The following is a 25771-nucleotide window of genomic DNA, read 5'->3' as shown; positions in this document are numbered from 1 at the left end:
TATTACATAGATAAGTTTGAATCAAATATCCTTTTATTATTTATGTGTCATGATCAGAACTATCAATTTAACGAAATCTTATAGATTTACTTCATAAATGACCTTATGAGAAAATATTCTTTAACCCAGAATACAACGTTTTAGAATATGAATGTGAACATCCATTAAACAATAAGTGAATCTAGATTTATTCATGAATTAGAACTATTACATGTCCCAATACGAATAGGTATAAAACATCTATTGTTTAAATAAAGACTATAACAACACTTGATATATCTTCGGCATGAAATGCCATTCGTTTGTAATCAGTTGATTATTTCTTCCAATCATCAACACATAATATCAATTATTTTTGTCACCTAAAATATAACATACTCAAGTGAATGATGGAAAAATAAATAGTTCTATCGTATAGATGTCTGAAGCCTTCTCTAAGTCAGACTTCTTTAGCTCAATGAGATTAGAGAAGCACTTCCTCTTTTAGTGAGCAGTTTCATCCACAATAGAAAAGAACAATAATCAATTTGTCCTTTCTTTATTTATGGGTTTATGTTGTATTACTCTTAACTGAACTATAAGTCTATTTGAGCACACACTCTCTTAGATTTCCTTTATTCAATGCTTGAACAGACTTAAAGCACTTTCTAGTGTTCTGATAGAATATTTGCTTTACCTGATGAGACATCTGATATGATTCATAATTACCCAGTATGATGTGAGACACATCAACATCATCACAATAATACTTCCATCAAAGTATCATGATCAGCTAGATTGGATTGCAGAGGTTATTCAGATATGTGATCTTTCAGTATATATATATATATATATATATATATATATATATATATATATATATATATATATATATATATAATTTATATTTATCCTTAAAGCAGAACATCAGGATATTATACTAGTTATAGAAGTTATAACCATCAAATGTTACTATCTCTTGAAACTCAACAGGAGAGGGATTTTGCAGGGTATGAAATTATTTACCATTATCAACAGAATTTAACAAAGTTTCATTTAGTATTTTCAATATTTAGTCTTTAAAAATTAATATCTTTTATTGTTTCATACAAAAATTAATTTACTAAAGCCTAGGATTCAAGTAACGCAACAAGTAAATGGCTAGGTGACATTTATCCCATAAAATTAATCAAACTTCGTAGGTAGCAATTACTAATTGCATACGATATGTAACTCCTAGATTATGGGATCCTAAAAAACTATTGATTAACTTTGCATATTTATCCCATGTATGTCTAGGACCTCTCATGCTTACGTAACCTTTATCACACAAGATTCTGATCAAGTCATTCAACTTGAAACAACTTGTAGTATTGTAACTAACCAATGACAAGGTGACCATTTATAAACCAGAAACTACAAAACTTCCCCGAACATCATAAGACAATTCTAATGACCAAGTGACCAGGTGACACTAAGACCATACAAATGATAACGAGTGTTCTTCAAAAGGACGACAATGACTTGCATTTGTAGAAAATGTTTTATATATGTTTTACAATTATAATTTATAAAAACATGGTCTCATGAATATTGCATGCATCCAACAAATCATGTACCTTTTGTAAAATTCATATCACTTGTTATGAGGTTCTTTAGCCGCCAAATAAGACTTCATTTTATTTTCCATTAGTTGCGATCACTTATAAACTAAAATCTAGTATTTTAAAGTTTAGTCATAAATTGGTTTTAAGAACCGATAATAGCAAGATATCTATTAAGTTTGCAATGTATCATTAAATTTAAAAAAAAAAAAAAAAAAAAAACTAAGTTCCCAATGTTTCTTTATAGAGAAATAATCACAAAAACTTACATAAAACCTTCTCCACCCCTCCCTTTTTCACAAAAAATATTAAAAAACAAAATCACAAAAATATGCAATTTCACAGAACATGTGGCCATCTTGGAATAAATGTTAAATATGTGGTGATTTTTATATAAAGAGCATACTGACCTTTTTCTAGGAAGTCCTTTAGAATATTTGTTTGTAAGGCAAGATCCAACTGCTTCCATAACAGCTCTTGATGTGAAGTTTTCTGATGCAATAAGCTCCAAGCTTCTAAACTGATGTTGCTTTTCATTGTATATTATTGCACTAACTTCAGGGTCAACATTACTCAGTTGATGGTCAACAAACCCATTTCCATCACCTATAAAACTCAAATTTAATTCATCTTCATTCCATTCCATTATAAAAATCATTAAAAATTGACAAATTTCAGTCAGTTACATTTTTGGTCCCTGAGTTTAACCGCTATTTGTAACTTTATCTTTTGCAATTTTGGTATGTATTTGAGATTTTTTTTAAACTTTTTCCAATTTTTTTATAAATACTTGTTATCTAATTATGAAACAATTATTTTGTTAGATTTCCCTTCTTCACACCAGTAGAATAATTCAAATAAGGACAAATATGGTTAGCTAAACTCAGGGACTAAATTTTTAATTTACTAAGAAATTACTTTTTGCTCCCTTGGTTCAACTTATCTTTGCAATTCAGTCACAAAATATACCTCTTGTAATTTTGGTTCTTATTTGTATTGTTTTGATCATTGTTCCAAGTAAGACGGAAATTGCAAAAAATCAACTAAACCCGGGGGACAAAAATGTAACTTACTCAATTTCTGCTGATCTAGATATTCTTGCAAACACTTCTACCATTTTTGTTAAAGAGCTTCCTTCAATATCCTTAACTACTTCAAATATTTACTTTATTTATTCTGATTTATAATCTATTATGGTTATGTTATTATTTTATTTTGACTCTTAAATAAATATCACTATAGATCTCTTCTTTAGGTGTCTATCTTATAATCATAACATGTCTGTACTATAGATCTATTTTTTAGGTGTCTATGTTATAATCATAACATGTATGTAAACAACTAAAAAGTTATGACAAATTACCTCCTTCAATAACTGTGATTGGGACACAAGTAGTGGATGGGTTCCCAGTAATCAATCTACCTTCAACTTTAGATGATTTACACGGCTTGAGTGATCCAAGATTCAGCTGATGTGGAAACTTAGTGAAACCAGGTCTTTTTGGGAAGAATGTTGATTTCTTAATCCACACAGACTGTTCAAGGGAACCCATGATAGCTCCAGAGCAGGTATGCATATTGCTTAACATACAATGAATCACAATAGAAAACAACAATAAGAGGACTTACTCTTTTAAAAAATTCATATACATAGTTTAAGTGTATGTAAAATAAATAAGTAAAATACTAATCACATAAGCAGTACAAGTTTACAACTTTTTTGATCTTAAGAAAGAAACACAGAAGGGTAAGGGTGTTTGAAAATTTGATAGTTTGAACAAAAGTACGTGATTATTTTGAGTCAAAATAATCAGATACAGATATATGTATGTCAATATATGCCTATATTAACCTTTATTAAGTGATTATTTAATCTGATTCTTCAAATCTGTAACAATCACTATCAAAAGGAAACATCCATAGTACAAATGCCTCTAAAACCATGCCATACATTTTCATGCATTGCAACATCCCATTTATCAACATTTCTTACAAGCCCTAATCTAACTCCACTTTCACCACAACAATTATCCAATTTTCAATAGAAAAAATACGGTCAAGTAAGCTTCGAATACGCAATGAAGATTAGGCATGAACAGAGTCTCGAAGTACAAGCATTATAAATACGCAAAAGCTATAACAACAAACAGAAACTCCAAATCTAATACTAACAAATAATTTCCACACACTCCATAGAATCTCGATTGTAGATAAGGAAGTATATAAACAATATCAACCAAAACCAAACAAACAGAGGCCTAATTATGAACACAAACAACACTCGTGCATGTTGTCGGCGAAAACTAACAAAAACGGAAACATATTTACGGACACTAAGAAACTACAGACACCAAAGCACAAAGCTACATTCAAAACCAATTCAGAAAACAGTGTTCGTTTAACGCATATATATATATATATATATATATATATATATATATATATATATATATATATATATATGTATGTATGTATATATGCATGTGAGTACCAAATGAGCATTAAACGAACACCTTCTGGTCAACATTCAAAAAAGTTATACCTTTATCATACGTGGATAGTCAAGAATAGTAGGTCAAAGAAGCAAAAAACATAAGAAGGATACAATAAGCACATGCACCTGGTAAATAGAAAGATCGATAAAAAAAAGTGGTATGTTTTACTCTAAAAGAAGATAAAGTGAGGAAATGAGGTTGTAAGAAGCATGTATATAACTTAAATTTGCTGAATAAGTTGAAGGTTCTTACAATTTGAAGAAATCAAATGCATTTTATAGAATACACATATATTATTAATCCTAAAACTTTGAACGAGGCAAATAAAAACCTAATTATCATAATTGAATGAGGATACAGGTTGGTGGTGGTGGTGGGGAGGAGAAGATATCTTCGACGATATGCAGCAAAGAAGAAGGAAAGGGTAAGAAGACATCATCGTGAATGGCCAGTGGCTGTGTCTAGGATTAGAGAGAAGGAGGACGGAGGGAATGGCTCTATGCGATTTTATGAGAGATAAAGGAAATCCAGAGGAGAGAGTGCAGAAGCGGGGTACTTCAAAATTTTAGAATTTGAGAGGATTTCTTTTTCCCCCTTTTAAAACGCATGTTTGAGCAAAAAATTATAACGCGGCATTTCTAGATGACACACATTTAAGGTAAGCGTCCTCCGTGTTTGTAATTCTTTTGCTAGACACTAATTTTAGGGCATGCACAAATGAGTGCCCTCTATTCTTCAATTTTTAGAAAGCTGACATTATTTTTAGGACACACACAAAATGCATATCGTAACTCAGTGTGTGTCATTGTTTGCGTGTCATCAAAGGGATGTTTTCTTCTAGTGTCATGACATGGAATGAGTTAGATAAAAATGTGTGTCTCTAGTGATCACTACGATGTGACATGAGGATAGCCACGATGTGGCAACTATTGCAACCTAAGCCTATGATTTCTAGAGTTTCCTTCATATTTAATGACACTAACTCTAGGGTTAGGTCATTCTATCCAACCTCCATCCTTCCTAAACAAAACTCTAGTGTCCATGGAAGAATAAGAGCTTATTTTCTTGATTTTGGGCTTGTTCATTATAATTTGGTGAAGTTTGAGGAAGAAGGAAGTTCATTTTGGTGCAAAGAAGCAATGGGCTATCTTTTATCCATCATTCTCTTCAAATTTCTGAGTTGTTGAAGGCATAATGTTCACATATTGACCTTTGTTCTTCTTGTTTCAAGTTTGATCCCATTTTAGGTAATTTTGGTCCCTTCCTTGAATGCTCTTGGAGTTTGTGGAACTCCAGATCTTATTGTGGCTCTCAAATGGTCCTTTGGTTTCTAAGAATGTGAAAAGAGTCATGTTTAGAGCAAGTTATTGTTATATTAAGGACTTAATGGACATAGGGCTTATGCTCTTGTCTTATGGTGAGGTCCTGATTGATAAAGTTGGAAACATTATCCATTACGTCATTAAGATGAAATAGATCTAAAGTTTTGAGCCTTGATCAGTAAGGATTAAGCTCTTAATAAAGATTTGAGAAAAATTGCCATTACCACAATATGGCCAAGGAGGGCCCATGACGTAGCGATTGTTGACTTGGTTGACCATTGACTTTTGATGACTTGGTTGGTTGTTGACTTTATGGACCTTTGACCGTTAAATTTTGACTAGTTGACTTTGGGTCAAACTTGGAGGATTTGGGTTGCTGATTTTGGAAGGATCTTTATTCAATGTTAGCCTTCTCGTGGGATTGATTAGTACAAGGAGTGAGAGTGTTGTCATGCTTCTCCAATTATTCATTCCAGGTGAGTTTTTCACTATGCCACATATCTCATTGTATATCCCTTTCATGATTAGATAGTGGTATGAAGTACGAGCAAGCTAGTTATCAAGGATGACTCCTTGTTATACATGTGTGGTGTAGGACACTCGATGTCCTGGTATGTTAGACTGGTAGGGTCTTGCATGTATTTTGTATAATTCTGTTAGGAGTTATGTTTGGTTAGGGTAACTGGGGAATGCAAGTTATCACGATTAGGTAGGTTTTACCATCGAATGGCTTAATTGAGAAATGGTCAATGGCGGGGTAATAAAGGAAGGCTAGTTACCAAGGATATGGAATCTACTAGTATATGTTAGGTGTTTATGTTACATGATTATGTGGTAATGCTATTACAAGTTTTATGTAGTATAAGTTGGGTAGCTTGAGAACTCTTGATATAATGCCTTATTATGATGTTCTAGTATGATTGTACGCTCTCAGGTGGATCATTTGTTCGTTTATTTCTCTGATCCTTGACTACATATGACCTTAGTAATTATATAAAAGACCAGGATCTAGCCCCTGATGAAGTGTATGAAAGACCATGGGGGTAGCCCACGACACTTTCATGTAAGACCAAGATTTGTCCCATGGAATTACATGGAAAGACCATGAGGGTAACCCATGGTAATTGTATAAAAGACCATTAGGGTAGCCCATGATACTTTCTTGTAAGACTAGGATATGGCCCTTGATATTACAAGGGAATACCATGGGGGTAGCCCATGGTATGAAGTGATTTTAAGACTATGATTTGAGCTATAGCCTTCACTTGTGATTTGAGTAGACCTGTTAGTCTTATGCATGATTATAATGTATATTATACTCATATTAATTGTAGAGTTGGCCACACGAAGTTAGAGCGGTGACCTTGTTGTGGACGTATTATATGTATGATGGAATATGTGCTATACTGGGAAACTCACTAAGCTTTATGCTTATAGTTGTAGATAAAATGCTTTATAGGTTGTTCATGAGAAGGGCTTAATGGGACTGTACACACGCATCGAATATATTCGTTTCCACAGTTTTATAAACTTAACTCTAGTAATGTATGGTTTTCAACAAATCGTATATTATTCAATGGTTTTCGATATAAATGTTTAATTGATTGATCTGTTTAATAAATAAAAATATATTTGTAATTTTTGGGACGTTACATTGGTTCTATATATTTTGATTTTCAGTCTTATTTTTTTTATTTCTTGTATATGCATATTTTTGCCTTTGTGAAACTCTATTGATTATTTCTTCTTTATGGGTTTTCTTTTCACTTACAGGTGAAAAACAAAACTCTACTGAATCGTTTATCTTATAGACTAGGAAAAAAGCCATGAACTAAAATATGGTTAATTATATGCTACATATTCTATTATGTAATTGTAACATTCCAAAAATCACGATAAAAAATTTCATTTATAATTTAAAAGAAACCATTGTTTTCAACCAAAACAATATCAAATCAAGTGTCAAATACAAATACTCCAATGATCAAATACATCATAAAATCTCCCAAAACATATCATCGAATGATGTGTACGATCTCACCTTCGCCTTGCCCCGGTCATTCGAAGTACCTGAAACATAAAACTGAATCTGTAAGCCAAAGGTCAGTGAGTTCCCCCAATGTACCACCACACAACATATAATAGCATGCATATTTGGTCTACAACTAATAGACTGGATTATCTGCAAGTCTACATCATGAGTCTGGCTTCCCTACGAGCCTATAATTCATGTTTGGCTTACTCCTTAGCCCACAACATAAGTTTGGCTTGCCCCGTGTCCCCACAACTTATGTCTGTCTTTCTCCCAGGTTTAGTGGCTTCGACACAAAATAGTAACGCCTCAACCCATCCATACTATGTCGGCATAACATAGCAGATAACATATCACAATAAAAGATAATCATATAGCTAGTAAATAGACTAACATGCAGATCTACAAATCACTATTACATAACAACATCCTACATACTAGGACTCCCTACTAAAAGATCAATACATGATAGCAATATTAACTCAGTGGGCTAGCATTAGTTCCTTCAACCCATAAGTCCAATGAGGAAAACTCACCTCTTTGACTGAACACATAGCTGAATAGGTCTCTACTCCGAAAATCAGCTCTACCCGTCACCTATTCACCAAATAATGACAAATCTCAAATACAACTCAAAATACCCAAAATACCATCAGGTTAAAGTTCGTCATAGTCAAACGTATTCAATACATATGAGTATATTGGGCGTACTCATCTGGTATGCGATGTGTACTCTTTTCTAGACAAAAAGATGGGTGGTTGATCGTGTTTGCGCAACGTACCACTTGGTACCCCTTTCCCTTCCCATTAAGGGCTTAATTCTTAAGTCCTTATGTCCAAATTACAAATCTAGACATCAAATGTTGTTCTTAAGCATAAAATTTCCAACTTTATGGTCTTGCATGGCCATTAACTGCTTAATACCAAAAATCCTAACCTCTTAACCCGTTAAGACATCCAAACTCATGCATGGAAGGGAAAACAACAACCAAGTCCACATTTTCTGCATCTACACACCAAAACGAATGAAAGGACAACTTAAATGGATTGAGGTAGCTCATACTCATAATACCAAACTAATGGAACCAAAAGAACAAAAACTTCATGGCCAAACTAGATCTAAGCATAACTTCATCAAGTTTAGAGCTTTTTACCTTCAAAGGGTGTCCAAAGATGATGTGATTCTGGATCCAAGATGCTCCACACTTTTAGGATGATCTACTCTTCTTTCTTGCTCCTTCAAGTTCACCAAAACACACACTAAGCTCAAAATGGCCTCAAAAGGATTAGGGCTTGAAAATAGGGTTGAAATAGGGTTAAAAGCTAATTGGGGGGGGGGGGGATACACGATTTGGGACTTAAGGATGTTTAAATAGGGTCCAAACCCTAAAAATTAAGGTTTGGGATCCTGCTACATACGCCCAGCATATGTGGGGATGTCCCATATTTACAAAAATGTCATTTTGGTCCAATTGCCACAATTCTCATATCAAGGACTAAAAATGGAAATACCTCAAAATTAAGATATTACAGTAATACTCCGTATGAATACGATACAAAACAAATCGTAGTGACTAATATTAAATTTATCAATCTAAGTAATTACTACCAATATACAAAATAAACTAAGATGTGATTACAAAAAGGGATAAGGAATTGAAACACTAATGAACTTTCAACTTTGTCCATATTTAGTTATTGGATTTTTTTTTCATGATTCATTTACTCCTGAATTATTTGAAATTGTTTACATTTAACCTTATGACCAGTTGTAACCGGTCATATGGATGTGAACAATTTCAAATAATTCAAAGATAAATCAAACACGAAAAAAAATTAATAACTAAATATAAACAAAATTAAAAATTCATTAAACTTTCATGTCGTTATAAAAATAAAATTGCAAACCAATAGGTTTAAAAGAAAACTTTGGGACAGAAAAGTATAAATTACAGAAATAGTCTCTGTGGTACATTAATTTTAGATTGAGTCCTTGAAAGATTTTTATTGTTGATTTGATCCCTAGGGTTTTAATTCATTTTGAATCAAGTCCTAATCATTAACATTGTTTATTTTCACCATTGATGTCTTATTCACAAACCCATGTCCACCCACCGGCCCTTTGAGATATCTTCTCGTCAACTTCTCACACCTAACACATCGTTCGTCACCACAACATCAAGCCTTTATCACCACCTCTTCAAGGGCGCACCTTTTATGGGTTAGGATGGGTCCCCCCCTGAATTTTGGGCTAGAAGTAGAGTATATATGTTTAATTTTCAGAATTATAAGCCCAACAATGTGAGTTTTGGGATGTGGCCCTTCCTGACCTGATCCAATGTTTGTTTGCCAAGAAGCCAATTCAAGAGAGATAGAGAAGCAATCATCGACCATCGTTCAATCTGTAAAGCTTTTTCCCCAATCCCCTAGGCCCTATTATCAATTCTTCGCTCAATCTCTAATTGCTAATCGTTAAATCGAAGTTGTCGGCTCGCCATTCACCACCGTCACCTACTGGCTGTTGCGGTGCTGCTGCCTGTTGTTGTTCAGCTGTTCTGCACAACTACAATTCTACTGCAATTGTCATCCTCTATTCTTTGCGAATCAGGTATGCTTTCTACTTTCACTTTGGTTGATGTTCTTTCATGTTTCAATCTTTCAGGGATTAAGGATTCTTTCTTTTCTAATTTCTGTTGTTGTACTTGTTTAGTTATTAGATACTTGTAATTAGAAAGTTGGAATTGTTTAGGAGCCTATTTTGTTGCTTTTGTCTAGAATGAACTTATGAATTGATATGAAGATTTCCTCTTTATTTGATTGTTGTTGGAATTTTTGTAATCAACTCATTACACATTGTTAAATATTCTCTTCTTGGTTCAACTAATTATCGATGGATGATGAGCATTGCTTATTTTCTTATGTTAATCTAATATGTGATATAAGTTAAAGGACTGAATAACTGATTAACTGATTTTGAAGGAATTGCTTTTTGATTCTGATTTTTATAGATACAATCATGGGAAATATGAAAACGATTGATTCTTTCTTCAAAAGAAAGGTTGATAATGAAGAAATTCATGATGAAAATATAGAGATTAAACGTCACAAAGCTTCAACAAGTGAACCAAAACCACAGGAACATGAAAATCAACAAGAGAATGATATTTATGAAGCTACACAATCAAATCCTAATGAGGTGGATCTTAAACAACTAGAAAGAGATCCCGCTAAACGAAAACAAATGTGGGATTATCCAGTTAATTTAAGGGAAGAAGTCATACGAGCTTATATGAGTCTAGGACCTTTCTAAATACGTCTTAAAGAGTATCATGCTAAAGGTTCAAAGAAACATCCTCGTAATGAAGCAAAAATATTAAAGAGTCGTTTACAATTAAAAACTTTGATTCACACAGTTCGTTGGTTTACATTCCAAGCATATGCATTACGAGGACATGATGAATCTCCTAATTCCAAAAATCTAATTTTTTGCAACTACTAAAACTTCTTGCATCTTATAATGATGAAGTTGCAAATGTTATATTAGAGAAAGCTCCTTATAATTCAAAATATACTTATGGAGAAATTCAAAAAGAAATTCTTAGTATTACTGCAAATAAAGTTAGAAAGCATATTCATAGTGAAGTGGGTGATTCATATTTTTGTGTCATGGTTGATGAGTCACATAATGAGTCTAAAAAAGAGCAAATGGTGATAGTTTGAGATTTGTTGATGTAGAAGGGATCATACGGGAAAGATTATGATGGTACTAGTAATATGAGAGGGCAAAGGAATGGATTATAGGAACTTGTCTTAAGGATTGTCCTTATGCATATTATGTTCATTGCTTTGCTCACGGATTACAAATAGCCTTGGTAGCTGCTTCAAGGGAAATTATTCCTGTACACCAATTTTTCACAAACTTAATTTTTTTTAATTAATGTAATATGTACTTCCAGTAAGCATCGTGATGAGTTACAAAACGCGAAGGCAACTGAGATTGAACAATTATTGGAACTAGGTGAAATCGAATGATGCAAAGGATTGAATCAATTTGGGACATTAAGAAGAGCTGGTGATACACGTTGGGGTTCTCATTTTCGTTTTGTTTGCAGTTTGCTTAACATGTTTGATTGTACTCGTGTTGTTCTCCAGGGAATAATTGATGATGTATCTGCTACTTATTCTCAATGCAGAGATGTTGATGCAGCTTACTATTTCCTAAAATCATTTGAGTTTGTGTTTATTCTTCACTTGATAAAGGAAATAATGGGGAAAACTGATATACTTTCTCGAGCTCTACAAATGAAATCTTAGGATATTCTTAATGTCATTGAGTTAGTTTCAACAACAAAGGACAGTCTAAATGAATTCAAAAACAAGGGGTGAGATTCTTTACTTGAACATGTAAAGGTTTTTTTTGTGAAAAACATCAAATAGATATGCCAAATATGATTGCTCTATATACTTCTACTCGATACCAGCCTCGAAAAATAGATAATCATGTTAATTTTGAACATTTTTATCGAGTGGATTTGTTTACAGACATATTGGACAAACAACTACATGAGTTGAATATTAGATTCAATGATTACGCAATGGAACTATTAAGTCTTAGCTCTACTTTAGTTTCAAAAGAACACCCTAAAGTGATTAAAGTTGATCAAATTTGTCGTCTTGTTGAGAGGTATTATCCCGAACATTTTACGGAGCAAGAGAGAATTCAATTATGATATCAATTGGAGATTTTTAATTTGATATGACAAAGAATCCAAGCTTAGTGGTGTATCAACTATGGTTGACTTATGCAAGGGTCTTGTGGAAACTCAGAAACCTGAGACGTGTTATTTGCTTGATAGAGTGGTTCGGTTAATCTTGACACTTCCAGTTTGTACAGCAACAACAGAGAGGGGATTTTTAGCAATGAAAATATTCAAAAACCGTCTTCGCAATACGATGTCGATTAACTTTCTCTCAAACAACTTGGTGATTTACATAGAAAGAGAAATTGCTGAAAATATTGATTCGAAGTTGGTAATTGATGAATTTAAAGACCTTAAAGGTCGTTAGGCTGAGTTCTAATTCCTTTTCTAGTTATTTTTGGTGTTTCTTTGCAAAAACAAATTTGCTTTTTTTTTTTTGTGTAAGAACGTTAATTTTAGTTTATAATACTTTCGCCCCCCACCCACTAATAAATTGTTCAAGCTCTGCCCTGTGCACCTCTTCTCGCCAGCCCACTCCAATCACCGTTAACCTAATCCTCTCCAACTAGTTCTCTTCCTTCAGCTTGCTCTCGATCTTCTCTACTTGTCGATTTCTTTGGAGGTAGAAGACGAACACGTTGAAGCCATTAAAGTTGCAGTAATTTTTTGTTAATTAATTTATGATTTTTTTGGTTTCTTGTTCATTGATTTCTTGACATTTGGGTTTTTTATTCATCAATTTGAAGAGCCCAAAAACTCCATTCCCCACTCCAAGTTCTAACATTTTGACCACAGTAGGATGGTGCACCAAAGTTCGTATCAAGAAGGAACAAAAAACAAGGGTGGTCATTTATTCAGAAATTTTGTTTATTTACTTCTGATTTTCTTATTCATGAAATGCATATGGGTCCTTCGTTAATCGTTTGAATTAGAAAGAATAATAAAAAAAGGAGTCACGTCGGAACCTTTTGATGGTTTATGGACTGCATGTAAGATGAATATTAAAGGATTTGAAGGGTTTAAGAATGGCGGAACATAAAGACAATGATTTAGTGTAAGATGAATATTGATGGATTTACCGGAGAAAACGAAGTTACAGGTGGTTTCCCGGAGAAAAAGATGGTGAAGGTTGGGTTAGGTAGTGTGGTAATTGGCTTAATATTCGGTTTATGTAATCGATTTGAAGGTTGGTATGAATGTGCAGGTTTTTGAAAGGCTAATATGTAGGTCTGAAGCTTGGCAATTTGTATCAATTTGCATATATTATAAAAGATTGATCTTTTCATATGCAATCGATTTGTAGGTCTAGTGGTTAATATTGATTTGTAGGTCCAGTGGTTGATATTGATTTGCAGGTCCATTGATTGGGATCGATTTGCATTCATACGGTAGATATGAAGATGTGGGGTGAAGGAAGGTAGAGGTTGGGTCGTTCTCATTTTCTCAATTCCAAAAAATTATAAATAATACAAAAATAAGTTAAGAATAGTAACGGTAAATAAGTAAATTCCAAGGTTCTAAAAAGCTCGTCATGGTTTCGCCATGGCGCGCCACGGCTCCAAGACTTGTACGTGTCGTTAAACTTTGCCAAAACGCCGTCTTAACTCATATATATGTATAAAAATGAATAATAGTTGAAAATGCATATAAAAATATTAATTATATAGAAAATTGTTGCCTTAAGTAATGCTTTACAAACGTCGTGACTCGCCAGGGCTTGGAAAAACTTGAGGCTTGACATTGCCGTCAAGTCACACCTTACGTTATTTAGAACATTGGTAAATTCACATGCTTTTAACGGTAAAAACTAAAAGGTGTTAATAATGGGGACTTGATTCAAAATGAATTGAAACCTTAGGAATGAAATCAACAATAAAAGACTTTCACGGGCCTAATCCAAAATTTTCATATAACCACAGGGACTATTTCTGTAATTTACCTTATATTTTAATTGTTTTTACGCCGATAAAATCTATCACGCCTGCATCATTTTCTCCAAATAATGTCGTTCTCATGACTCGTTCTAAATTGTCCTCTTCTTAGTTATTCAGATACCTACGGCTTCACGTTACATATAAGAATTTAATCCCATTTTTATCTTCTAAAAGTTTTGATGACTATGAATTCGACGGCTGAAGGCGGTGTCAAGGGGCGGAGGAAGGCGTCAAACTCCAGAGGACACCCGAGATTCGTCGGGGTTCGGCAACGGCCATCGGGAAGATGGGTGGCTGAAATCAAAGACTCCTTGCAAAAAGTACGATTATGGCTAGGAACTTTCGACACGGCGGAGGACGCTGCCCGGGCTTACGACGATGCTGCCCGGTCATTACGTGGAGCCAATGCCCGTACCAATTTTGAACTGCCAGAGACGGCGAACTCCCTCCGGTGTTTGCCGGAAAACGCGGAGCCGTTCTCGTTCGAGGAAGCCTGTCGATTGGATGACGCCGATGATGGGCTTTTAGGAGCTTTGAAGGCGAAATTATCCGGCGGGGGTAGCTCAAAGAACGCGGCGGAGAAGTGGAAAAATTTAGGGTTACCGACGACGCAACACCACATCGGTGTAAAGAGGAAAACACCGCCGGCCGCCGTAGCTTCTACTTCCAGTGTTATTACGAATATACCCCCCGTAAATCAGAAACCCGAAGATTTGGAAAGGGGGCAATGGGACAATACATGCTACGAGCCTCTGCCGCCATCGGCAACGACCTCATGGCCGCTTGAAACTCCATGGCCGGCGGCGAACGACCAAGTCGTGGATGTTTTTAGCAGTTTCCTCGACAACAACACAACGGATTCTTTGTGGTCGCTTTCTACCGGAGCAGCCCAAGCAAATTTGGGAATGACGGCTACCGGAGTTTGGCCGGAACAACCAGCGGTACATTGTGACCAAAGTTGGGTAGGCGGTGTAAGTGGTGGCGGTGGTAGTGGAGTCCAAGGTGTTAATGGTGTAATCAATGCCTCAAATTGGGATCCTTTCATTTACATTAACTCTTTTTAGACTGAATTTCAAGAATCATAGTTTTTTTTGGACTAATTATTTATACTTTTTTTTTTTCAATTTTCTTTTAAAACAACATGAGACAAAGGTCTTGAGTTAAAATAGTTAAAAAAAAATTATTTGTACAATTTAAGTATAAGGTAATTTTGTTATATAAATTGTAAAAAAATATATTATTGTATAAATAATAAATATTTAACTTATATAACACCATTAGATATCAGTTATTTTACATCACATTTAAGTTTACACAAAATAACACAGTAATAAACACAATTTGGCATCTCATACTCTCATATAATATGGATTTAATTTTTTTTTCTTGGCTCAAGGAATTGTTCGTTGGTATAACGGCAATGCTCCTAAAGCTTCGCGTTCTGCTCTTTCTCTTTTTACCTGTGAATCGTGGGAAACAAAATGTTATTCTTTCACCAAATGTGTTTACATGCTACAAATTTTATAATTATATATTTTTCGGTGTATTTTTATCATTAAACATGACATTAATTAACAACATTTAAAACATAAAAAAATGCATGAAGAAGGAAAATATTATGAACTTACAAGAGCCAACATCTCTTGAAGATAGCTTCTGAATGGTGTTTGTTTTGCCTACAAAGAAAGAAAGAAATCTATATTAAGTTCACATAAGAAAGGAAAAGTAATCATAGCAACAACAGTAACAGTAGAAGTGAGTTGAGTAATTAAGAACCTGAAGATCTTCAGGTAGATACGTGTGCTTCAATGAAAGATCCATAGCACGCTTCAATCTCTGATTACGAGCATCAACGATCTCTCGAGGTAGCCTATTTAAGGCTTCGTTTATATCCAAATCATACATAGGATCATATAGATCATCATATCGAAGACCTTCAAGAGATTTCATAAAATCCTTATTACATAACAGAAAGTTCCGAAAAAACAATAGGTAAAAACAAATTGAAATAGAACTTCTGGATTGAAATAAGTTCACATGAATCGTCTTACAGATCATAAAAGAAGAACAGAGAAATGGAAGAAGGAAGGAACAAACCGTATTTACGGAGGCGAGCGGAGAGTGCTTTCTTGTGTTGCGCAGCGAGCCAATTCTTGTTAGGGTTTAGCATCCATCGCATCAATGAAGACGCCATTTTGCTTCTGGATTTCTGTATGATTAATTGATGATCGTTGTTGATTAATTATCATGCGTAGACGAAAGGGAGGGAAGTCATGAGAGGTCTAGAAGATTCATTTGTTGAATTCAATCAACGGTGGATATTCGTCCACATTTTTCTTTTTGAAAGAACCTCAAATTCATAATCAGCTTATGGTGATGCCAACTACGTTCTAGAGGAGTCTTTCATACTGTTGGTTTTGAAGATTTTCTTCGGATAGGTGTTTGAAATTTTATTTTGGTGTTGAAGGTTAAAAGGTAATATACAACATGTTTTGAAACTAAATTATGTCTCTTAAATATAGGACACACATAAATAAAATAAAAATATCTATAGATAAGAGTAATTATAAAAAAACCCAAGGTCATTGGCATTATTAAAATAGGTAGAAATTAAATTGAAATCAGTAAACATATATAGCAGCTGAAGGATTTCTTTCTAGACAACATATTTTGTTTTATTAGTTAAACGACCTTCCTCGTCATATATGAGTACCTTCAAACATTTTTTACTTGTAACACGGAAACCAACTACATATAGTTGACCATGCCTGAAAATAAGTCTACGCAAGTATAATCCATCTTTTGACAATGTACTTTCAAAATACATTGTTATTTTATGGTTATGTTGCGAAATGGAATTGTTTATTTCAAAAAAAATAACAATTTATTTATGTTCCTTCAAAATGAATCACATAAACCCCCCATAATATCAAATATAAAGAAATTTTAACCAATAAATATAAAACAGTTATGTTTGCTCGATTTAGATATTGTTTGTGACTCATTGAAAATATCAAAATACAGAATTGCCACTCAACTTACTTGTTATTATGAGACAGATTAACAATTTAAACACATAAGGATGTCTATTATTTTATTTTATGATAATGATAAAATAATGGAAATAGAAATGCTTACTTCAAGACCTTTGCGAACGTTTGAGTAAGGTTTGTGGTCTTAACTACCAAATATTCATATCTTTTACATATAGCTATTAAATAGTTATTCAAGATGAATTAAAAAAATGTTTTCTTGTTGCTTTGATGCTAAACAAATAAAAGAACAAAAAAAGTTGATTTTCATTATATACTCATTTAGTACAAAAGTAGCCAACTATAATTAAAACAAGGACAAATCCATTAAGCAAATCGGTAAATTGAGGTTCTATTTCTTAAACATGTGATAATGTAGAGACATACCATGATATGCAATTAAAAGCTCGAATTCCCTCATCACCGTCTCAATGGGTTCAACGGACAACCCTAAACAAATCAAAAAACTTAAAATTTTCAAATAGAGATTAATAAAATGAGGTTGAATTGATGAGAATGTCAAATAGATGGATATTTCGATAACCTACAATTGGATGAATATGGGATCTATTGAACGTTTTAAGATGGAAATCACTTACTGAGAAGATACTTGAACACAACACCAAACGATCATAAAAAGGTTAATGGAAAGAAGTGTCAATGTAAAACCCCAATTTGTATATCAATCTAAAAACAACTCAATTAGTGTGGAATCTCAATCAAGTTGACTAGCAATAAATCGATTAAGAACACGGATGAATAATCTCAATGCATACTATACTTGATAATAGTCAAGTATAATGAAATCTCACAAATTCTCGGTTCTCTCTAGCTCCCTCTAAATTCCGAATCAACAACCTTTACAATGCACTGAGGAGCAGCTATTTATAGTTAAACCTAAACCTTAATGCTAAGCCCAGCCCACACACCGAAATCTATTAAGGCCCACCGAAATCCCTTTGGGATTTTGGTCCAGACCCAACCAAAATTTACATGTTCTTGGTCCAAAACCGAGAACACATAATGTTGTATAAAGTAAAGTATAAACCACCTAAATAATATCCTAAAAATCTCCCCCTTGGTTTATAGCTTTCTTTTCTTTTCAAACTTATTCATTGTTCTTGACATTTAGTTTATCTTCGATTTCTTCACAACTTCAAGATGTATATATGAATAACTTCATCTTGAGCATTTGAACTTCCTTCAGAATTTGACGTTGAAAGCACATTGGTTGTAGGGGCTTCTTGGATAGGTTCTTCGGTATCAACACTTTTAGCTTTGAAAAACTTCATAGATAATTACAGAGAGACCGATTCTTTTGAATATAGATTGAGGAGGCTTCAATGCAATTCGTCACATAACTTCAAATACAGCTTCACCTTGCTTCTGGGTTTGAAAGGTTGTGTGTGAAAAAAATAATCTTAACTTCTTGTTTGTAACACCCCCAAACCAGAACGGCGGAAACTTTTAGGGGTAAAGGATGTCGTGTACAACATCACAAGAATTACATAATAGTAATCAAAGCAAACAAAACCATTACATTAATATAATATAGTATTTACATCTGTTCATAACATAGTTTGTATGACATCAAAAATGTATAACAAAATGTATAAAGACGCAACTCTATAAGGCTCCGTTTTCTCAAAATCTTTCAGGTGTACCTGTTTACTAATTCCCTAAGAATACAAGTGATTTTGAAAGTGTATCAACATTTAAGTTAGTGAGTTCATAAGTATGTATTTGAGATGGAAAGCTTGTCTTTGTCATTGAAAAGTGTTATAGTGTACTTCCAGAAAATCCAATAGTTTCTTTTAGTGTATGAAATGTAGACTTAGACCTTAAGTCCAAATGCATATAGTTACTATATTCTGAAATAGTGAACTGTGTTTTGAAATAGTGAGATGTACTTTGTAATAGTGAACCATAGTCTGTATTAGTAAAATGTAGTCTTATTATTAAATAAAACTATGTCATGAATGCTTCTTAAATTGGTATGTTGTACTAGTGTACTTTGTACTTGGAGAGGTAGTGTATCGTAGTGATAGCGCTTGTATAAAAAACATTTTTGTATGAATACCTGGAACCTACCAGGTGTAGTCTAAGTAGTGTATTGTAATGTAAAGTAGTGTACTATGGTTTCATTAATTAAAATAAAACCTTTGAAGTACTGTTAATCCTGTAAACTAATACTTTAGTTGATACTATTGTGAGTTTCATATAACTATGCTTGATATGACTAGTGGCCTTTACAACGTTCTTCAGGCGTCGTAATGTTATGACATTTGTCACCCCAGGCCTGTCGGCCTAGCTGTTGCAAGCAGCTCAGGTGCAGGATTGTCAGTCCTGTATAGATCTATAGACAAGTTCACGCTCTCCCTCCAGGAGACTCTGGTTATAATTTATAGGACTTAGTATTGTACCCTGATGGGTACCCCGAAGAAGTGCCTCACAACCCTGTATTAACTAGTTTACGTGTAGTTTTATAGGACTTAGTATTGTACCCTGATGGGTACCCCGAAGAAGTGCCTCACAACCCTGTATTAACTAGTTTACGTGTAGTGTAATAGTGTTCTCCTGTACTTGGAATTGTATGTATTACCTTGTAGTAGTGTATTTTGTAATGTAAATAATTATACTTAATAATTATTTAGTAGTGTACCCTTGAATTAGTATATTAGAGTAGTGTTCCATAAACTATACCTATTATAGTTTATATAATTTGTAACATCCTGTTTCGGATTATTTGCGATTCAAGACTTCTGGGCTGTAATCTGAATATGAGAAGGTTTCGAGATTTTGAAGGAGAAATGTTTAGGCCTACTTGAATATGGATAGGGTGTATTGTGTGAGAAAAGGGTTCGGGTTGTGCTTTAGGTCTTAAGGGTATCGGCAAGTATCGGTTTGGACTTTTCATGAATTTTGGATCTGAATTTGAGTGGGTTTTAGGAGAAATAAAGTTGATACAAGTGTAGAGCTTCTCGTTACCTTTTCGTAGATATAAAGTTCGTTGGAAACGGACATCGGGTGAGGAAGATATAGCACTAGGGATGTCAACGGGGGCAAACGGGGCGGGAAATGCATCACCCGCCCCCACCCCCGAAATTTTCCTGTTCCCCCGCCCCCGCCCCTGAAATTTCTAGCCTCCCCATCCCCGCCCCCGCCCCCGTTTGGGTTGATTATTTTTTTGCGAACGAAGGTGTTGTTTATGCTAAAAGAAGTTATTTTTTGAGCTAAAAGAAACCATTTTGGATAAAAATAGTTATTTATAGCATAAGTTTATATATTTAAAATAAAAATATTAGAACATCTTAAAAATGTTATACTATAAGCTTAAAAACATGATATTTAATTGAATTTTGGAAGTTCAAAATCATTGCTATTATTTATTATATTTTTATCATTAATATATATATATATATATATATATATATATATATATATATATATATATATATATATATATATTAATATAAATAATATATTAATGGGGTCCCCATTGGGGGTTCGGGACGGGACTACCCACCCCCACCCCCGCCCCGCCCCCGAAACTAAAACGGGGGGTAACATTGCCCCCGCCCCCGCCCCCGTCCCCGATTTTTTAAACAAATATTCCCCATTCGGGATTGGGGCCCACGGGTTCGGGGTCCCACGGGACTTTTTGACATCCCTATATAGCACTTGGAAGTTTTTGGACATAAATGGCCCCTTAGGAGAAAAGTTGGCATGGAAGGCCATGCATGTGAAATGGAAGCGCGTGGGTACGCCCAGCTTAAGGCTGGGTTACGCCCAACGTATAAGGGAAATGGTCGTGAGTGCTCCTTGGCGTACGCCCAACATACGTCCAGAGTCCAAAAACCCTAAATTTAGGGTGTGCCACTATGTACAGAACATTATAGTGCAAACCCTAGCCTCACAGTTTGTTCCCTAACCTCATAGAAGCCCTGGAACATCTCATATCTTCAACCTTGAGTGATTTGGTCTTCAAGAGGGTTATTTTGGTGATGTAAACTTGGGTTTTTCAAAAGAAGAAGTTGGCAAGGAAGAACTTGGGAGCTTGGAGCTCATGGATTTGGAGTACCATCATCATTTGGAGCTCTTCTGAGGTATAAAGTTCATAACTTTACTTAAGAATGCATAGATCTTGTGTGGTGAAGTTTTGGAGTTGTTTTGGTCCTAAGTTTGGACCTTTATGTTGGAATCTCGTTTTTGGGCTTAGGGTTGCCACCCTCAGAGCTAAAAGGATCCCTTATGCAGTAAAGTTGCCATCTTGATGCCCCATTTGTACTCATGCATGATGTCTAGCCCTTGATATGAAAGTATGTTGTTACCTTTTGAGTTTGAGCTTATTTGGTGGATTGCAAGTCACCAAGATTATGAATTTAAGGATTAAGAGGATAATAAGGTCTTGGATCTGAATTTGTAGCCTCTGGAATGAAGTAATAATCACTTAATGGAGAAGGGATTAACAAGAAGGTTACGTTGAGCGTACGTGCAGGTACGCCCAACGTAATCGTCATCGAGTCGGTACGCTTGGCGTACATAGGTGTACGCCCCACGTAACTTGTCTACGTTGGATGTTGTGCTTTGGGCCATGCTTTGGGCTATTGGGCCATCAATAGCCTGAAGTTATGGGCCAAGGATGTAATTGGGGTTGGGGTGAGGCCCATTAGAGGGAGTGGGCCCATTTTAGCAAAGTAGGCTATTAGTGGACTTGGGAAGTTTATCTAGTGTTGGGCCTGCCATTTAGATTGAGAATTGGGCCTTCATGGGCCCAATGGGTTTCAGGTTATTGATAGGATGATCAGTGGTTTGTCTTAGACCTTCTAAGTGAGAGTTGGACTTAGTTCCTAATTGGGTTAATTGTTGGTTGGCATAGAGTTAGCAGCCGATGCGTAGCTGCAACATTTGTAGGGGCCGTTCAACATCCGAGGTGAGTCTTCTCACTATACCTTACCTGAAATGGTAACTATGTGTATATGAGACTTTATGTGATATGTGACCGGAAGGTCTTATGTATTGATATGAGTTATGTGACTTTATGTGTTATGTATATGTCATATGTTTGGGACCGGAAGGTCAAGGCTGGAAGGCAATCAGAGTTAAGGTTGGAAGGCAATCAGAGTTAAGGCCGGAAGGCAATCAGAGTTAAGGTTGGAGGACAATCAGAGTTAGGGCCGGAAGGCAAATCATGGTAGGGCGGGAAGGTCTACCAGAATTATGGTACCGGAAGGTCCCACTGAGACACATTGATCGGAAGATCTTACAGAGTTATAGCCTCAAGTGGCTAATATGTGTATGTGGTATTTTGTGGAATTCACTAAGCTTCGTGATTACCGTGTTATGTGTTATGTGTTTCAAGTTTCTCAGGATCGCGGGACGGCACCGACTTCATTGTACACACCAGATAAGTGTTATGTTTTGAGGATCCTGGATTAGTAATTAAGCAAACATGGAGTTGTGTTTTGTAAATTAAATAAACGAGATTTTTATATAATACGTTATGAAAATATGCGATTTTTAAATGAAAATTTATGTTGTTACAAGTTGGTATTAGATCCTTGGTTTGAGGGTCCAGATGCACCCTCGGGTAAATCTAGACTCAAACTGAGGATTTGAGAAAAGATTTTCAAAAAAATGATTTTTTTTTCTTCTAAAGCGAACAACAGTTCTAAGAGAAAACGAGAAGGAGCAGTGCGTACAGTCAGCCAGAGCCCGAACGGTGATTTCCCAAAATACCATTTCTTTTATGTTATGAGGTGTTTATGAGACATTTTATGAGATATCATGCACGCTAGAAATAGGCTAGGTATTCCATACTTTAGGACTAGAGTGGCCTGATTTATGATGCCTTAGCCTAGAAGTTGTTGTTAGCTGTTATGTGCTTTCGAGTATGTACTGAGAAAGAGTATCCAGCAGGAATCTTTTTTAGAGAAGGATTGGAGTAGGATAGTAATCTAGGAGAGATACCTAGATGAGAATTGAGGAGCCTACTGAGAGGGTAGTCAGATACCCGCGAGGGGTGGAGTTGCTTGAGCTCAGTGATACCTTTTGAGTACGAGTATAGCAAGCGAAGTTGTAACCTAAAGTGGTTATACGTGTTGATAGAGAATATTCGATGCTAGAATGCTGCTTGCTTCGTGCTTTGTGGAACTCTTGATGATAGGAGTCAGCTACTAAGTGAATATGACGATATTCAGGAGGTAGATGGCTGGTATCATTAGGAGTTCTTCAGCAACCGATGGAAGAGAGGTGTGAGCACCTAAGAAGAGCCTATGGGGTGACCGTGGTCAGATGAGTGCGCTAAGAGGGTAAAGCATTTCGTTGGGAAGCGAACACATGTAACGGGATGGACGAACAAGAAGGTTGAGCAGCTACTTAGGAAATCTGGGATGGTCCATGTGGAAAGTATGGGTAGATGTGTCAGGTAGAATGGGCATGTACTACTGAAAGCAGAGGACCCATACTTGATGCAGGGAGTATTCTAGAGGTTCTAAGTAGCAGATTGAAAGGTGATGTCATGGTTCGAGTACCATGATTGGTAGCAGATTGAAAGGTGATGTAATGGTTCGAGTACCACGATTGGTAGCAAATTGAAAGGTTATGTCATGGTTCGAGTACCATGATTGAAAGGTGATGTCATGGTTCGAATACCATGCTAAGTAGAAGATTGAGAGGTGATATCATGGTTCGAATACCATGATTGGTATCATATTGAGAGGTAATGTCATGGTTCGAGTACCATGCTAAGTGTCATATTGATTGGTGATACCATGGTTCGAGTACCATGCTTTGTAGCGGGGTGAGAACAGAGAACATGGTTCAAGTACCATGATCTGTAGCGGATTGAGAGGTGGCCACACGGTTTGAGTACCATGACCCGTAGCGGTTAGTGTTACTGGTTCTACCAATATTTTCGTTGTGATTGGATAGATTGAGATCAGATGTCATAGAGTGTGGGGCCAGAGGGTCATGTTGAATGAGTTTCAAGGGAGCACACCTTGAGGGGGAAATCGAGTTGGTTTCTGAGAAAGTTAGATGTTATAACAACTAGAGTCTCAAGACTCGGGAATGAGTAGAGGTGGTGCTTCGTGGAGGATTAAGAGTTGAGCTACGCAGTCGGCCGATAGTGGGGATGCCACTTCCTGTGACCACAGTGTGCTATTTTTTGTGAGGAGCAGAAGGGATATGTGTTTTTGAGTTGGAGGTAAAACCTGCGGGTTAGCATTGATGGCGACCTTCCATCAGAGTATTTGGGCAATATGTCTGCTAAGAGGTGATGATAGAGCATGATCAGGTTGTCAGTGGGGACTGAGATGGTTAAGGACAAGGATACACCCTATTTGAGCATAGTAGGGCATGTATTAATTGCAACGGAGGACGATCAAGAATAGGATATTGGGGCGGTGGCTTTTATTGTCTATAATGAGTATCGAGTGCGGTAATGAGGTCTATGCTCTTAATACAATCCACGTGATGGAACGTTCGTTGAGAAGTCAAGGATGAGGGGTATGATAGTTCATTATTTTCAGATTCAGAGTCAGAGTTACTACTGGACAGTTGGGGTGTCCAGTAATGGGATGGTATGAGATTCTGTATGATTAGAGGCAATCATGCTGAGAAGTTTCTAAGGATTTCATCTGAGATTCGAGATATCTGGAGTTGCGGGGTCTCTATCAGGGAGACCCTCGAGTATTGCGTAGTACCTTCCAAGGGTAAGTGTGATGTTCCTGAGGGAAACAGTCTGTAGAATAGATTATTGGTGCGCCAATTGGTGATAGTTTGAACCCTGAGTGGGGGAGAACCGGGTATTTTATTGAAAGGATCAGATATTTGTTCAAGATCGGTTAGGGAGCTGGATAGAGACATGCACTATGAGACCATGGTATTAGTGGTCAAGGTGAGTTGCCGAGGGAGTTAATGCATGTTGTATGCGTTCACGAAAGGATGAGTGTCTGCACAGCAGGTGGCTGTTGGGCAGAGGCCCTGTGGTATATAAGAATTTTTCGAGGTGGTTAGTTTGTGGGGATACTTCAGCAGTTGGGAAATTTCGGTTTGATAAATGGATTATTCCATGCTCTTGGGATAAGGTAGGAGATGATCGGGCAGCCTACTTCCGGGTCGGCATGCATAATCTTGCTTAGTTTTGAGCAATAGAGCAAAGAGTTTGGAGGGTCATCTTCGTGTTCTGATTCATTGGCAATTTCTCCATGTTTCAATTGGGGGATGGAGTATTTCGTGGTTACAAGTAGCACGAGAGGAAGATCGGTTGTGAGATTTCGAGGAAACAATGCAATATCTAAGTATGATGTCGTGAGTATGGGATCAGTGGTAGAGTCAATACACTACGAGGCGCTGTGATGGTGTATCGTGGTATCCAAGTTGAATGTCCTAAATCTCGGATTATTTTGAGATTTGAGTTTGAGATGGCAAGTGGTGTATCAAGTATCTATGGTTCCAGTGGGAGCCCTTCGGCCAATTAACATCAAGCGATATTATTCAAGAATGTGGATTGCAGCATGGAAAGGTGTTTTGTTATGGCGGTGATCATCAGATATAGCAATGCATAATTTGGTTATGTGTGTACACCTATCTATGGTTGGTCCGCAGGGCATGAGTTAATGATCGCAGTGTGGCGTCGACCTTAGGATGAGATTGTGAAGTGGTAAGAGC

General features: G+C 35.8%; 4 protein-coding genes across 4 annotated transcripts; 2 read left to right on the top strand and 2 right to left on the bottom strand.

Moving 5' to 3' along the window:
- Nucleotides 1-1728: 1728 nt before the first annotated feature.
- On the bottom strand, nucleotides 1729-3136 carry LOC145045303 (serine hydroxymethyltransferase 3, chloroplastic-like). The gene is made up of 4 exons (XM_078993638.1): nucleotides 2947-3136; nucleotides 1994-2213; nucleotides 1860-1874; nucleotides 1729-1753 (listed from the first exon to the last, which is right to left on the bottom strand). Exons 1-4 carry the CDS (start codon nucleotides 3134-3136, stop codon nucleotides 1729-1731), a joined length of 450 nt encoding a protein of 149 aa, XP_078849764.1.
- An 8659-nt stretch (nucleotides 3137-11795) lies between these two features.
- Nucleotides 11796-12499, top strand: LOC145045301 (uncharacterized). Its single transcript, XM_078993636.1, has 3 exons — nucleotides 11796-11814; nucleotides 11975-12116; nucleotides 12211-12499. The coding sequence occupies exons 1-3, from the start codon at nucleotides 11796-11798 to the stop codon at nucleotides 12497-12499; spliced, it is 450 nt and encodes a 149-aa protein (XP_078849762.1).
- Nucleotides 12500-14131: 1632 nt separating this feature from the next.
- LOC144997578 (ethylene-responsive transcription factor WIN1-like) lies at nucleotides 14132-15145 on the top strand. The gene has a single exon (XM_078957472.1). It carries the CDS (start codon nucleotides 14246-14248, stop codon nucleotides 15128-15130), a length of 885 nt encoding a protein of 294 aa, XP_078813598.1. The 5' UTR covers nucleotides 14132-14245; the 3' UTR covers nucleotides 15131-15145.
- Nucleotides 15146-15344: 199 nt separating this feature from the next.
- On the bottom strand, nucleotides 15345-16411 carry LOC144997655 (cytochrome b-c1 complex subunit 7-like). The gene is made up of 4 exons (XM_078957537.1): nucleotides 16164-16411; nucleotides 15843-16000; nucleotides 15695-15742; nucleotides 15345-15526 (listed from the first exon to the last, which is right to left on the bottom strand). Exons 1-4 carry the CDS (start codon nucleotides 16258-16260, stop codon nucleotides 15458-15460), a joined length of 372 nt encoding a protein of 123 aa, XP_078813663.1. The 5' UTR covers nucleotides 16261-16411; the 3' UTR covers nucleotides 15345-15457.
- Between the last annotated feature and the right edge of the window lie 9360 nt (nucleotides 16412-25771).

Source organism: Lactuca saligna, chromosome 5, assembly GCF_052625555.1.
Source record: "Lactuca saligna cultivar CGN05327 chromosome 5, ASM5262555v1, whole genome shotgun sequence".
Classification (NCBI taxonomy): Eukaryota; Viridiplantae; Streptophyta; class Magnoliopsida; order Asterales; family Asteraceae; genus Lactuca; species Lactuca saligna.
Note: the sequence above shows the minus strand (reverse complement) of the source record. Positions and strands in the feature narration are given on the sequence as shown.